The sequence below is a fragment of the Quercus robur genome, chromosome 5, assembly GCF_932294415.1.
Source record: "Quercus robur chromosome 5, dhQueRobu3.1, whole genome shotgun sequence".
NCBI lineage: Eukaryota > Viridiplantae > Streptophyta > Magnoliopsida > Fagales > Fagaceae > Quercus > Quercus robur.
The window spans coordinates 2,695,533-2,711,756 of NC_065538.1; the positions used below are offsets into that span (position 1 = coordinate 2,695,533).

General features: G+C 35.8%; 1 protein-coding gene across 1 annotated transcript; it reads left to right on the forward strand.

The window, feature by feature from the left end:
* The first annotated feature begins 4,721 nt into the window (after positions 1-4,721).
* Positions 4,722-7,378, forward strand: LOC126724822 (dormancy-associated protein homolog 4). The gene is made up of 3 exons (XM_050429212.1): positions 4,722-5,182; positions 6,277-6,373; positions 6,930-7,378. The coding sequence occupies exons 1-3, from the start codon at positions 4,921-4,923 to the stop codon at positions 6,955-6,957; spliced, it is 387 nt and encodes a 128-aa protein (XP_050285169.1). The 5' UTR covers positions 4,722-4,920; the 3' UTR covers positions 6,958-7,378.
* The last annotated feature ends 8,846 nt before the right edge of the window (positions 7,379-16,224 follow it).

Below are 16,224 nucleotides of genomic sequence, written 5' to 3' on the forward strand. Positions count from 1 at the left end.
GAGTTTACCAAAGAAGATTGGCCCTCGGCATGGTCCCAGGAGCTTTTTCTGAAGCCTCTAGAATGAGAGGGGCTTTTCCTTTTTTTCTTTTTTCTTTTTTTTTTTAGCCCTCCTTCCTATCTCCCCCCACCCCCTTTTTATAGCAGCCTCCTTCTCCCTAAATTGGGCTCCTAGGGCAGGTACTTGTCCCATCAGCCCTTCCCTCTAATTGTTGGGAGTGGTTGTAAAGACAGAAAAACATGGCTATATTAGGCGCCAGGCACTGAATGCAATATTGGCAGCCTTTTTCTTAGACGTTTCCCTTTTCTTTATTGTCATTTTCTGTTTTAGTACTTTTCATGTTCCGTGAAATGATCTGGAGTGTCACTACCATTAGCAGGTCGCTCCCTTTGTCCATGGCTACATCCATGGCCAAGAAGGGTCCTTTCCACGGTCGAGGAGGGGCTTTTCCTTGGACTAGGCCCTTGGCCCAACATAGACATTCGACATGGGCTTCCCGGACTTGTCCCCCCCATAATAGCCCCTCAAAATCTTGTTGTCCGACTCCTCAAACGAAGAGGAAGGTTTTGGTGACATCAGGCCTCTGTCATGGCTTGTCGAATGTTGTCCTCCACCAATGCCAAAGCCCCTTCGCTTGCCTGAGGCACATTCTTGGCTGTGAGACATTCTTTTCGTTTATCCAAGCCGCGTTCCTGTCGTTTCGATACACGAGGCGTGCTTTTATTAAAGTCTCTTCACGAGGTGGCGCAAATCCAACGGCTGAAGACTGCTTTGGAAATTGAGCGAGATTTATCTCGCTTGTAATTCCTTCTTGGAGATTTGGGTAAATTGATTGCCACTAGGTTCGCCCCCCATATAAGACACATGGGGGGAGATCATTCTCCTTTATTCGCAGACCCTTGGGTTTTTCTGGCTTTTAACTCTCCAAATGTTCCTAAAATCCCTACCAAGGTAGTGATTGAGGTTTAAGGAGTGAAATGGTCAAGGATAAAAGTGAGGGTGAAGGAACCAAACCCTCTTCAAAAGCCATGGGTGTCTCCGAAATTCAAAATGACACAGTTAGTTCAAGGAATACTGAGACCAAAGATATTTCTCCCCTTCGACTGGACAAGAAAGAAGTCTCCCTTCCTTCAGCCAAAATCCGAAGCAGGTGTAGGTCGCATCAGATTTTTGGTGCGACAAAATTTGGACCTTCATCTGGCGCCGTATGTCACGCATGTGCGAGTTTGGGTTTCTCATCAACGATACCATCCGTACTTGCTCAATTGCTGCTAGAGCAATACTTGCTCGATCGTTGCTAGAGCAATACTTGCTCGATTGTTGCTAGAGTAAGTATGGGGATTTGGCATTCCTGCTTCTTCTTCTCTTCCACTACCAATGCCATCCATACTTGCTTGATTGCTGTTGGAGTAAGATCGAGGATTGGGCGCCTCTGCTTCTTCTTCTCTTCCACTGCCGGTGCCATCCATACTTGCTCGATTGCTGCTGGAGCAAGATTGAGGATTTGCCGTTCCCGTGGATTGTTCTTTTTTTTTTTCATAGTTAGCTTCCGATATTGGCTTGTCTAAGCCCTTTCATGTACACTGTATTTCTTCTTTATCTAATAAAAAGACGACCTTATTTTATCTTACATACCCCCTTTTTTTTTGCAATAATTACTTTATGGATGGGTGTGCTGGTATCTTTTCTTTTGAATAGTACTTAGAACTGACGTCGTTGGTGGTAAGGATTTGTCATCCTGAACCTATCAAAACTGATAGGCACACCATTGCAAACCTTAAGTAAGTTAACTATATAAAATTAACCAGGGAAACAACCACATGTTCTTCATTGCGAATAGTGTGACCACCCGAGAACGCGTAACCTAAAGTGAACAATCCGAGGGGATCACCGGGTACTAAGGTTCCTTTCCATGTCTACGATGATTTTTATAGCTTCAACTTGCTTTAGGTGTCCGGTCCGAGGACCGAGGCATGATTGAATTTAGCTTAAACGCTTAGAAAAGTGTCAACGCGTGTTAGTTTCCGCAAAGCAGGAGGTCCGAGGACCATGCAAGACCTTTGGTTCTGTCTGGTACTTGGGCCTTCTTGAAGTAACTAGTTTCTCCATAGGTTTGAGTCCGAGGACCATGCAAGATCTTGGTTTTGTCTAGTACTTGGATCTTCCTTGAAGTAGCTAGTTTCCCCATAAGTTTGAGTCCGAGGACCATGCAAGACCTTGGTTCTGTCTAATACTTAGATTTTCTTGAAGTAGCTAGTTTCTCCATAGGTTTGAGTCCGAGGACCATACAAGACCTTGATTCTATCCAGTACTTAGATCTTTCTTGAAGTAGCTAGTTTTCCCATAGGTTTGAGTTTGAGGACCATGCAAGACCTTGGTTCTGTCTAGTACTTAGATTTTCTTGAAGTAACTAGTTTCCCCATAGGTTTGAGTCTGAGGACCATGCAAGACTTTGGTTCTGTCTAGTACTTATATTTTTTTGAAGTAGCTAGTTTTCCTATAGGTTTGAGTCTGAGGACACTGCAAGACCTTGGTTCTATCTAGTACTTAAATTTTCTTGAAGTAGCTAGTTTCCCCGTAGGTTTGAGTCCGAGAACCATGCAAGACCTTGGTTTTGTCTAGTACTTGATCATTTAGAAAGTCGTTAGTACGTGTCAATTTCCCTAAAGCCGGAGGTTCGAGGACTCGACATAGCTAAGGTATTGTTTAACTGCTTCAAAAGATTTTGGTTTGGCCCTTGGCTTCTTTCTCCGAAGGGAATTTAGCGAATCGGACTACTAGACCCGTGAGAATTAGCCCCTTAACAAATGCACAGGGCACATGCCTGACGTCAGAAGCCCCTAGAACCGCGTTCCGTTTAGCAATCCTTCCCGCGTAATCAACACTTCGAAGTGTAGACCTAAGCGGAAGCTGAGTTATGACAATGACGGTGTGTTCTAGGAAATAATTGGGGGGGAGGGGGGGCTTTCGCGTAGCTTGCACCACCACCAAAATGGTCCCCTCGAGGGACTCTTGCTGATAGGAGCTTGATCCCACCGTGATTAACCGTTGCATTCGCCAATACACAAGCTCTTCCCACAGACGGCGCCAATTGTAGGGTCACGTTTTTCTGCCCAGGCCCAAGATGTATGGGACTGTAGACCAGTGAGCCCGGTACAATGAATTTGTAGAGAGTGGGCCAAAGAGTTAGGCTTTAGCATATGGACAACAGTTAACACGGTATTCTTCACGATCAAGCTGAGATGAGCTGAGTTTACCAAAGAAGATTGGTCATCGGCACGGTCCCAGGAGCTTTTCTGAAGCCTTTGGTATGAGAGGGGTTTTTCCTTTTTTTCTTTTTTCTTTTTTTTTTAGCCCCCCATCCTGTCTCCCCCACCCCCTTTTTATAGCAGCCTCCTTCCCCCTGAATTGGGCTCCCAAGGTAGGTACTTGTCCCATCAGCCCTTCCCTCCAGTTATTGGGAGTGGTTGTAAAGACAGAAAAGCATGGCTATGTCAGGCTCTAGGCACTGAATACAATATTGGCAGCCTTTTTCTCAGACGTTTCACTTTTCTTTATTATCCTTTTTTGTTTTAGTACTTTTCCTATTCTGTGAAATGATCTGAAGTGTCACTACCAGTAGCAGGTCGGTCCCTTTGTCCTCGGCTACATCCATGGCCGAGAAGGGTCCTTCCCACGGCCAAGGAAGGGCTTTTCCTTGGACTAGGCCCTTGGCTCAACGTAGACATTTGATATGAGCTTCCTGGTCTTGTACTCCCCACACATAGCATTACTCATTTATTTATTTTTTTAATTTATCAACTAATATTTAGGACATAATTAATACTCTTATTAGTATACTAATATTATTATTAATTAAAATTTGAAGGTTTTGTTCTACTTGGGGATAATTGGCCTAGTAGTAGAACTAATCTTGCAACTCAATTATCTAATTTATAGAAAAGTATTATAAAATAAAATTGAGTATAAGAAAGCTGATTCTTTCTCCATCAGTAGTTAGTTGAATTCCTCAATCAAATGAAGGATTATACATTGGAATCTTTGCCCACTTTTAGAAGATTCCAGTTTAGTTAACTAACCAAATAAAACGTCCTAAGATTAGGGACTTTATAAATTTTAGTATACAAATTTCACAAGTTGATGCATCACCAATTAAGGAAGTATCATACATTTATTTATTATGTTATTGAATTATCACTAATATTACAACAATTTATGAATCTTATTAAATAAAATTAATAATAATTTTAGTAATTTCTAAAATAGGATATTTTTACACACTTTATCTGTCTCATTTTTCTATATATAATAATAATAATAATAATAATAATAAATAAATAAATAAATAAATAAAAACTGTCATGTGTTACAATCGAAAGATTAAAACATGGTCAATGTTTGTAGTTAGAACTTAGAACATACAATTTAAGTGAATTTGTTACATGGTTTGCCAAAATAAAGAAGTCCTTCTTAATTAGTTTTTTTTTTTTTTTTGGAGAAGATTCTTAATTGGTTCTTAACACTTAAATTAACCTCACCTCATCTTGACTGGTTGTCAGTGTTTATACCTTCTTAGTTCTTACCCCAAATAAATTGGATGGCTAATAGTAAAGCCATATTAGCCGGAGCTTCCAACTCAAATTCTAGCCATCAAAACATTCATCTTATCCTTTTCTCTCACACACAAAGACTTTCTCTATAAAAGCCCTAGAATACATTACATCTTCCTTCTCATACAGAAAGATTAAACTCTTTCGGTTCCTATACACATTATCTGCCATCCTTCGTTTCGTTCCCACCCATCTCTTCGTAACAGTCGTATTGGGTCCAATAAAAACTATTCATTTCATGTAAACAAAGTATATATATTGCCATAATATCATACACGTAGGTACATACGGTTGTTACAAAGAAGAAGTCATGAGTTTTCTTCACAAGCTTTGGGACGAAACGCTCGCCGGTCCACCGCCAGAAACCGGCCTCGGAAAACTGCGCAAGCATGATCCATTTTCGGCCTCACGATCTCCTCCTACGGTGATACCTCATGATGATCATCAGGTGCCTGTAACTCGGAGCATTACCATTCTTAGGACTAGCTCCCATTTGAAGAACCTTTCAGCTGATTCAGGCTCCGCCCCAGGGTCTCCGTCCGGGTCTAGCACTCCGGGGACACCAAACTCACGTAAGTTTCATTAGCACTCTTAGTTTTGTTTGAATGAAAGATAGTAGAGTAATGGTATAAGGACACGATTTTATTAATTCAATGTTTTTATCGATACATTATTCATTATATATCAACAATTGTGAAAAATACTGTATCTAAGACTTAATTAGGATAATAAGGTTAGTTCAAAATCCATTTTGTGTGTATTGATTAAAAAATAAAAAAGATATCAAGTGTAAGTCTAAATTATTATTATTATTTTTTTTTAATTTGGTTTTCTGAAAAATGGTGAGGAAAAAACAGAAGAAGGAAAAGAGTAGGTTTAATACAAGCATTTTTTTTTTAAAAATGATATCTTTTGGTTTATCAGAAAAATTAATTTTGATTGGTTGGTAGTAAATAATAGGAAAAATAAATGAGAACTTATAGTAGGATTTTTGAGAATTTATCTCGGTACAAGTAGATCGTGTTTTTTGCTTTCTTTGACTCTCTGTTTGGTTTAGAAAATTTTAGTAGAAAAGACAGAAGAAAAGAATAGCTTTATATTGGAGTTAGTTGGATTGGAATGTGTTTAAAAAAAAAAAAAAAAAAAAAAAAAAAAAAAAAAAAAAAACTTCTTCTATATGATTTCTTTTGATTTTATCATTTTAAAAAAAGTTATTAGAGTTAGTAGGGGAAAGGAAATAAGAACTTAATTTTTTTTTTTTTTTATGAAAAAAATAAGAACTTAATTGATTAGCATCTTATGTATTTGTAGGGATTGAGATGGACGTTTTAGGATTATTCATAGCCTCTTATCTTTTCCTTGACTTTTTTTTTTCTTTTTTGAGAAAGATCTTTTTCTTGACTTGATTAGTCAAGATAAGGTATATGGATGAATGATAATTGGGTGTATATCATGTTTTGGGTTCACATGGCTATTGTGAAAATTTCAAATCTCATTTCCTTTTTTGTATATTTTCTCAGTAGCATAGCCAAACTAAGTTGTTGTTGTTGTTGTTGTTGTTGTTTTTTTATTTTTATTTTTTATTTTTTTTTTTTATCATTTATTTATTTTATTTCAAATCAAGGATGGCTTTGTTCATATGGGGTTTTGCATGGCTTGTGTGCAGCGGGGACACCAGGCTTGGATTTCAGGAAAAATACAAAGAAAAAATCGTCAGCTAAGAAATTACACCGAGCTGACTCAAGCCCAACCGCTTATGATTGGTTCTCTATTCTCTCTCTCTTTTATATATATATATATATATATATATATATATATATATATGCACTTGACTCTCTAGCATGGTTCCTACTGGACTAGAAATTGTTCAGATTTTCAATCCAAGATAGAGGTTCAGAGATCCAGTGAATTTGGAATCTTATCTTTATTTGTCCTTTTTAGGCAAACAATTCCTTCAAGTTGGGGAAGAGCCAATAATTAAAGATGTTTGTTGAATTTAGAGCAGACATTAGCTTTTCCTTTCATGTGGACCAAATAATGTTTGGGATTTAGGAATTAATTTTTTAAATGCATATTAGTAGTTCATTGTTGGTTTTTCAATCAAACCTAATTTATTGGTTTGGAATCATTAATTTCATGACAAGTCAATGCCTTATTTCCTAAAACAATGATCAAGTCAAAAAAGAAAAAGCTACATGCTATATTTTACGATTTGTACATTGCAAACACTATTAGTTGGAGAAGCAAGTTGTGAAAATGTAAATGCTATAATATCTTAGCTTCTTAATCTTCCTAATGTTTTTCCTCCATGTGTTGCAGGATCGTGATTAGTGCTTTGGATCGTTGAGAGAGGAAGTGACAATTTTGCGTCAAGTATCAGCAGCAACGCACTTTGTACATAAAGAACCTTTAAAGAAAGTTTTGTTGTTATATATATCTGAAGCATAATAAAAATAAAGTGGTTCACATGAAGAATGGTCTCACAAGGACCCAATTCTTTTTGGAGTTTCATAGGGAGGAAAGGTCTTATTTTTTTTCTGGTTACCTTTAGGGAGATTGGAGTGTTATTCTGTAATTATTTTCCTTGGCTTTTGTATATATAGTGTCTACCCTAGATTTTTGGGATTAAGTTGTGGTTGTTGTGATTGTTTTTGTACATATGGTCAATCCTGGAGTTGTATTTTGGTTGTCTTTGTAAATATGGATTATGTATTTTGAATCCTCTTTCAATGAAATTCAAATGGAACCTGAAAAGTATGTTATATATATGTAAGCAGTCTCTGATGTGTTCTATATATGTATGTTTGCATTTGCTTCTCAATTTTGTTTTGATATTGCCAAAATAGCTTCTAAAACTGATTTACACCGCAATTAGCTTGGAGGATGTATTTGACATATTTGAGCCAATAATAAAAGTGTATGTGTTTATGCATGTGGCCCTCAATTATGTATGGGTTTAAATAAAAGTGTATTAATCACCATTCTTATAAGTAAAAGAGTTTCTCACATTTTTAATATGAGGTTAAAATTTGATTGACTCCTTATTTTCTATATTAAACCCTACATTTTTATATTTAAGTAACTAATTTTTTTCTTCTAAAAAATCAATTTTATTCATTTTAATTATTTAATATTTTCTATCTTCACAGTTAAAAAAAAAATTAATATTAAAATGCCACAATATGTATTGCCTATAATCCTTTGCCTAACTTCTTTGTCTTAACCAGAGTCATAATATTAGAGTGAGATAGTAAGAATTGTTGGAGAAATATATATATATATATATATATATATAAATTGTGTGTGTATATATATATATATATATATATATATAAATTTTGTGTGTGTATATATATATATCTTAATTTTGTATTCCCCTGTTCATGTTTTAACCAAAGTTCATTTTCTAAAGCACTCTTAGAAATGTTACTTGTATCATATTTGGTTCACCCTGATGTTATGTTTGGAAGTTTGGAGGGAGAGAAGAGTAGAAGGGAGTAGGGGGGAGGAGAGTAGAGGGGAATTATTATCTTCTACCTTATTTGGATGTTTTTAAAATTAAGTAAGGAGAAGGGGAGTAATTAGTCTTTTTATAGTTTGTAATTTTGTTAATATGGTAAGAGTAAATTTGGTAATTCATTTAGTCAAACATTTATAGGTTTTACTCTCTCTCCAAATATCTCTAATTTGAGGGAATTAAAAATGAGAGGTTAGAAGTATTTAGAACCCCTCCAAATCTCTCCCCCTCCTCACTTAAAAAAAATCAAAATAAGGTAATTTAACTTACTCTCCCTCCTTCTACTCTACTCTCATCTACTCCCATCCATCCAAACAAGCTATAAGAGAAAATAAAAGAAGGCAACTTTTTTAAAATTCCCTTCTTTTTTACTTTTTAGGTGCTTGGTTTGTCAAGGACGTCGAGAGAGAGAGAGAGAGAGAAGAAATAAAAAGTTTAAGGAAAATACTAAAATATATTTTACTCTTTTTTTAATAGGTAAATAATGGAGATGAGGAGTATGTAAGGTTCAAACTACAAATATGAGACACTATAAAGAATGCGTCATTACTATAGCTATAAGCCCTCAGTTGAACTTGAGATTTTACTCTATCATTTTCTTGGTAAATAAAGATAATTTTATTGAGGCAAAATAGAAGAGGGACCGAGAGGAATCTGCTCATAAGCATCATTAGGGGCCCAAAGAGGGATAGAGTTTATGGGATTGGGTTGCCAAGCCATACAAAGTGAGGCTCAGGGGCCAAGTTGTGAACCAGTTTATTTAGGGATCGATTTGGGACAAAAAGAAAATAAAACTACAATGAAATTAAAAAGTCGGCGTGAATGTCGTGGATTGAAAGTCCCATCCGCTAACTTTCTATTTATAACTAAGCAATGAAAAATACTATAATCTTCTTTTCTTTTCTTTTCTAAAATCGGTATTAGTGGCATTGTCTAATCACCACATATGCTATACCAAGGAATTTCCTTGAAAATATTGATTGTAACTTCACATAGGCAGAACCAAATTTAGTACTCATCTCTTGCTTCGGTACAGCTTGTTTAAATATAGTTTTCTAGGGGATATTGGGCTTTTGCCTTTATTTTGCCAAAAAAAAAAAACCATATATCCCTGTTTTCAAACTATTTAGGTTCATGTCCCTGTTTTAGTACTCGATTATCTAATAGTCAGTTTCTATATGAAACTCGACTATACTAACATCGGGTTATATGGAACTCGATTTTTATATGGTCGGTCGAGTCTCTATCACATTTTTTTCCATGCTGGATTGCACTGTGGCTTTTCCGCTATATTTTTAATTAAGCCAAAAACTCGAACCTAATAAAATTGAGTTATTTAGGGAAATTTACAACACCAAGTTGCACGTGAATTTTTTTTGTCGTGTATGTAACCTGATTAAAGTAATATCAAGTACAATAAAGCTTACTCGACATCAAAATAATCGAGTAATGCTGCTATACACAACTCCATTCATAGATTCACAGATTTTCCTCATTTTCCTCACAACTTCTCCTCACAGATCCACAGCTATACATCCTTGGACTCGGTGTTAGCTCTCTATCATCTCAGGTAAGATATTAGAATTTGAAGCACATAGAGAATTTTATGTTGTAGGTGAGGAGTAGTTTTAGATATTGCAAAAGTTTATCATCCATAATGTATTTTTATGTTAGAGAAGAATTTTCATTTAATAGGTTGTGTAAGGGCAGGTTTTGGTTCCTGAGCCCAAAAAGTAGAAGGATTCAGGCCCAAAGAACCCAAAACAATGAATTTTTAGAGAGTGGGCTGAAAATTAGGTCTCGGTGAGTTAGACAACTCCCATCATGAATTTAAGATTGAAATAAAGCAAAGGAAAACAGGTTTTATGTGAAAAAAATCCTTTCTTGGCAAAGTCCAAGGAGAGTAGTCTAGAGTATATTCTTCTTAAACTTGATTACAATTTCAGTTCTTTGTGTTACAGTGTTTTTCATATTTTTCAGATGAACCCCACACATCCCTGGAGAATTTCTCACATTATATAGCCTCCTTTGGTTGAACTTGGCCCTCCATTTGTTGATTATGCAGGCCACTACTCGAATACTTGTCCCATCAGACGCCCTCCTAAGTCTTCTGTGAGTTGTGGCAACCAAGACAATACTGTTCAGTGGTCTTCTCCACATAAATGCGGCCAGGGTGTTGGTGAGGTGCATTAAATGTGGTTGCAGTTACCATCCCTCCAATCACGTCAGGGCTATCCCCCTCTCTAAAGCTCTTCCTCTACAGTGTGGCCCCCTCCTATAATGTGCCATTGACGTGGTCATGGCCCGCCTCTTCGGGCTTACCATCTAAGTGTATGGACTCCTCGAAACTATATTGGCCTCCTCGGCCTTGGGTATGACACGAGGCATGATTACCTTATTAATTTTATGTACTTCACGGGTTGTATTACTTGTGCTTTGGTATTTTCTTGAATGAGTGTTATATGAGTACATTGGGGTTATATTGGTTCTTTGGTGTTGTAAATTTTAATTACAAAAAATGAAAATCTTTAAATTTACTAGAAGTACTGTACAATAAATCTTATTTGGGTGATGAGTGTTATGTGAGTACATTGGGGTTATATTGATTCTTTGGTGGTGTAAATTTTAATTACAAAAAATGAAAATCTTTAGATTTGCTAGAAGTAATGAACAATAAATCTTAATGCATTATGCATTATGCATTATACAACTAAAGGTGTATGTAGGTAGTAAGCAAAAGTTCTTATTTTGCAAAAGTTAAATGTACATAATCATCATTGGTAAACATTAACAACAACATTCTGTATTACACACGTGTAGACATTAACAACAATGTCTAATCTTTGTAGGTAGAAATTTTTGAAAATCGTCATTACTTGAATCTGAAAAGTCTGAAATATCTCTTTCATCATCTAACGAAGTAATTCCATTAATAAGCTTGATGGCTTGCTCTTGCGCCTTCTTCTATAGATGTTTCCTAGCTTTTTAGATTTCATGAAAATGGTCTAGTCGCCTTTGCATTTGATTGTTCTCCTATTCAAGAAGAGCAAGTATGTTGGCAAGTTCTTCTCTAGGTAACTTGGCTGAACGTGCCTTAGGAACTCGTAACCCGTGCCATCGACAATACACCTCCAACTCACACCTCTTCTCGTATAGGATTGACCATGGTGGTTCTGCTGTGGTAAAGTCTATTGTGGTGGTATCTATACTTAGTTTTGTAGGTTTGTCGACCATGATGTGTCCAATGCTTCCAAGACTCTCGTACTTGTATATTAGAACATTAACGAAATCTCTTTTCTTTCCAACCCATTTCCCTCCATAGTGGTCTGTGTATGTCTGTAATTGTTGCTATGTTGGAATTTGTGATGATGCATTTGTTAAAGTAGATCTAAACTTGTTTTGCATTGTACGATTTGATATTGAGGTGTTTCGACTTATAGCTTAGTCAATCTAAGAAGTTAGTGGGGTAGAAATAAATCATTATTGTGGTACATAATCTCATTTCATTGTCCAAGCATTATAATATATATGAGTTATCAGGGCTTGTCATGTCAATACAGGCTGAAAAAACAATATATGAACAAGATTATCCATGTTCCTAATGTTATAGTGATATTTTAACATTCACACTTATCTTGAATTAGACATCCTAAAGATTGTCTATGCCTATCACCCTAAAAGAAATTTTTATTTATTTATCACCCCATAAGAACTTTGACCACATTTTAGTAAACTCTTGACAGCAACTAGAACAGTTAGAGCCAATAGGTATAGACATCTATCAGAGTGTAGAAAGTGTTGATCACAAGGAAGTGGCAAGAGCAGAGGATGTAAGAGCAGTAGAACTTAATTAGAATAACAAGCACTGCATAAACGACATTAGATAACCTTTGTACTGTATACATGACTTGTAGTTTAGTAGCTGATTTATTTCTGTAAGTGATTGCACGTGGGAGTGTTAGTTATTATTGTGTACTCATGTGTAAGAGTTAGTTTCAGGTCTGTTAGTAGCAGTTAGTTAGTTAGGCTTGCTTTACTCTTTGATATATATATATATATATATATATAAGTCTTTGTACTCTAGCTTTGTTAATCAATGAAATACAGAATTTCTTTATTCATTTCTTGATATGGTATCAGAGCAAATTCCCAAATCTTTCTAGGGTTTTGCATTTTCTTCAATTTTCTCGAGAAAACACTCTGTTTTGAGAAAAAATTTCTTCTTTTTGTCAACAATGGCTTCCACTACAACAACCACGACTATAACTGGTTTTGCTAATGGTTCTGCACCTGAAAATCCATCTTCTTCTTCGCAAGATTCACCAATGTATGATCCCATGTTCTTGCATCATGCTGAGAGTCCAAGTCTAGTGCTCGTTACACAACCTTTAATTGGTGGAGAAAACTACTCAGGTTGGGCTCGAGCTATGAGGAGGGCTTTGCTCACCAAGAACAAATTAGGATTCATTGATGGGACTTTGACTCTCTCATCACCATTGATTTCTACTCCCTCATCTGTGCAAGCATGGATTAGGTGTGACAACATGGTTGGAACCTGGTTGACCAATTCAGTTTCTCCAAAACTTCAAGCAAGCATCATCTATGAAGACACTGCCTTAGAGATTTGGAATGACTTGAAGAATCGTTTTGCCCAAACCAATGGACCAAGGGTATTCAATCTTCAAAAGGAAATTGCAGAAATACATTAAGATGAGATGAACATCACTGATTTCTTTACTCAATTGAAAGTCTTTTAGGATCAATTGCAAAACCTTAGTCCATTTCCTTTTTGCACTTGTGAAAAGTGTGTATGTAATATCAACAAAAGGCTTAATGATCTGCAAGTTAAAAAGTCTGTGATGAAGTTTCTAATGGGAGTGAATGATTCTTTTACCCAAGTTAGGACTCAAGTGTTGCTTATGGATCCTATTGCATCCCTTAGTAAGGTTTATTCTTTGCTGATTCAAGAAGAAACACAAAGATCAATCCCAAATGCTTCTGTTGTTAAGGTTGATTCTACTGTTTTAGATGCTAAAGTGTCCAATGATCATGTCACTCATGGTTCCAATTTTGTTAATTCTGGTGGGAAGGGTAAGGATAGACTCGTTTGTACTCATTGTGGTAAGACTTGTCATACTGTGGACAAGTGCTACAAGTTACATGGTTTTCCACCAGGGTTTAAGTTCAAGAATAAACCTTCTATGGCACACCAAGTCTCCTCAAGTTTAGCTTCAGAATTTGCCTCTCCAACGCATTAACCTTCTGCCTTTACACCTGAGCAGTGTCAGTAGCTTTTTGCTTTGTTTGGTGCATCCAATTCTTCTCTTGCAGCAACACCTCATGCATCAGAGAGCCCAATGGCCAATGTAGCATCTTCTTTTAACTCTACCAATGTGGCAATGACAGGTATAGACTTTTCTCATAGTGTTTTTGCTGCACAAGTGGTTAATAGGAAGGCTTATGGTAGTAATACTTGGGTGTTAGATATAAGTGCCACAGATCATTTTGTATGTTCAGTTGATTTGTTAACCTCAATCACTGCTACTAGGAAGTCCTTGGTTCAATTGCCTAATGGGGAATCAGCTCAAGTAACTCATATTGGGACTGTTGTTCTTTCTTCTTCTCTTATTCTCAATAATGTTCTTTGTGTCCCATATTTTACCTTTAATATTGTTGGGGTTTATGCTCTAAAATCCAATTTATTAGCATGTCATAAATAATTAAATTGTTTAATTATATGAGACTATTTATAAATGAACTAATGAGATATTATCTTAGTCCATGAGATGCATAGTATGTGATTTATGTGAAAAGTCACAGAAAGATATAAATCACAAGTTCTTTGTAAACTTAGAATTTTAGTTCGTAATTGGTGATGAAATTGGGCATTTCATCTGCGAAGACTATAACATATCAACTAAGATGATTTGTTTTGATCATGGAAGTGGAGACTTCTAGTTGACATGTTGATATGTTTTAAGAGTTAAGACATATTGAACTGGATTGCTGTGAGATTTATTATTCTCCTAACGGCTGTCAAATGAATAATAAATCTCACAACTTTTATTTACATCAACTCTAAATCATGAGAGAATAATGGACCTGATCATGAGATGTAGGTTGCTTTGATATATCAGGAGTGAGATCTATTAGTTACGGTCAAAATCTCAGTATGTTGGGCAGCCGCATTTAGTGTTGATGAAACATATATTCTTAAGATGGAATTTATAATCTCTTAAAAGAGATATAAAATATTCCCTTGAGATAAGTTTAAGGAGTTTGGTTATTCAAAGTGTTGGACCCAACCACTTTAGTAAGGAGTCACTAAAGTATATATTTATGAAATTGGATTTCATAAATATATGATGAATAATATAAAGGATTAAACCGGGTACTCAAGGATTAAGATGTAGTAATTTTCAAAGTGGCAGTCAAAATTCATGACTTTATATTACTACGAATATTTTAATAAAGGGGTTGTATGTATAATAAAGTCTTGAGATATAATTTATTAATAAGGCCTAGAGTGCAATTATATTCATATAGTGGTATTGAATATAATTAATGGTAACTTTGGACTTGCCAAGAGTTGACAAAAAAACCCAAGACCCATTGGAGTTAGAGTCTTATTTGTTCCCTTTTGGTCCCACTCCAAGCCACATACTAGAGCCCAATTGGACTGGTCCAAAAGGCTTGCCCAATTAGATAATCAGTTATATATAAAAAGAAAAACATACAGAATTATATAAGTGATTTTTATTAAGATCATATGAGGAATAAAATGGTGTATGTGAGTGTTGGACACTCTTTTATTCTCTCCTTGGAAATTGATTGAGAGACCATACTTCTTGGGCATTAAGTGGAATTGGAGTGAAGATTAAAAGTTTTCCCAAGTACTTCTAATTTTGGTTTTGAATTTCACCGCATCAAGGTACGCTTTCTATTGTTTGTTCTATAATTCAAGATTACATGTTATCTTTCATGAATGAAGTAGATCCGTGTTTGTTGCTTCCGCTATGTGTTTTGTAAGAGATACAAAACCAGTTTTTCCAACAAATCTTTTGTCTATTAGCACTTTGACTCAATCTCAGCCATATTGTCTTGTTTTTCTATCTACTTATTGTTTTGTTCAGGACCTACTTCCTAGAAAACGATTGGGGTAGGCAAGGCACTTGATGGAATGTACCTGTTACAGTCAAACAACCTTCAACAATCCTCTAGTTCTTCACTTGCTACATTCTTAGTTGCTTACAACATCAGTGATGTTTTTAGTCATTTCACTACAGCAACTTCCACACATGTACCTTCTCAATCTTCTTCCATTTGGCATGCAAGATTAGGTCACCTATCTGATGTCAAACTCAATACTTTGTGTCATGTTATTCTTTCATTACAACCTTCATGAAAAAAGGATTGTCAAATCTGTCCTATGGCAAAACTTAAGAGATTGCCTTTTCCTTTTCATAATAAAATCAGTAATTGTGCTTTTGATTTGGTTCATATGGATGTATGAGGACCATGTTCAACTCCTACTTTGGATGGCTTCAAGTATTTTTTAACTGTTGTGGATGATGCTACAAGAGCAACATGGTTATTTTTTATGAAGTCTAAGTCTGAAGTTAGGCAGTTCTTCTTCTCTTTCTATACTATGGTTCATACACAATTTGGTCTTAAAATCAAAGCTATTAGAACTGATAATGCTAGAGAATTTGATATGTTTGATTTTCTCAATTCTCATGGAATTATCTATCAACATAGTTGTTTTTACACTCCATAACAAAATTCTGTTGTGGAGAGGAAACATCAGCATCTTCTTTGCATAGTTAGAGCTTTGCAAATTCAATCACAACTTCCTATTAAGTTTTGGGGTGACTGTGTTTTACATGCTGCCTATCTCATTAACAGACTTCCTTCACCTTTATTGCATGATAAAATCCCTTTTGAACTTCTTTTTCACAAGCTTCCAGATTATTCTCATGTCAAAGTCTTTGATTGCTTGTGTTTTGCCTCAACCATTCCTCATAACAGATCTAAATTCTCTCCAAAGGCAAGGAAACGTGTTTTTCTTGGTTATCCCTTTAATGTTAAAGGGTATAA

Excerpts from the sequence above, each read along its gene's own strand:
- LOC126724822 (XM_050429212.1), top strand. The coding sequence starts at position 4,921 with ATGAGTTTTCTTCACAAGCTTTGGGACGAAACGCTCGCCGGTCCACCG. Across the intron at positions 5,183-6,276 it reads TCCGGGGACACCAAACTCAC|CGGGGACACCAGGCTTGGAT; the intron begins GTAAGTTTCATT and ends GCTTGTGTGCAG. Across the intron at positions 6,374-6,929 it reads AGCCCAACCGCTTATGATTG|GATCGTGATTAGTGCTTTGG; the intron begins GTTCTCTATTCT and ends CATGTGTTGCAG.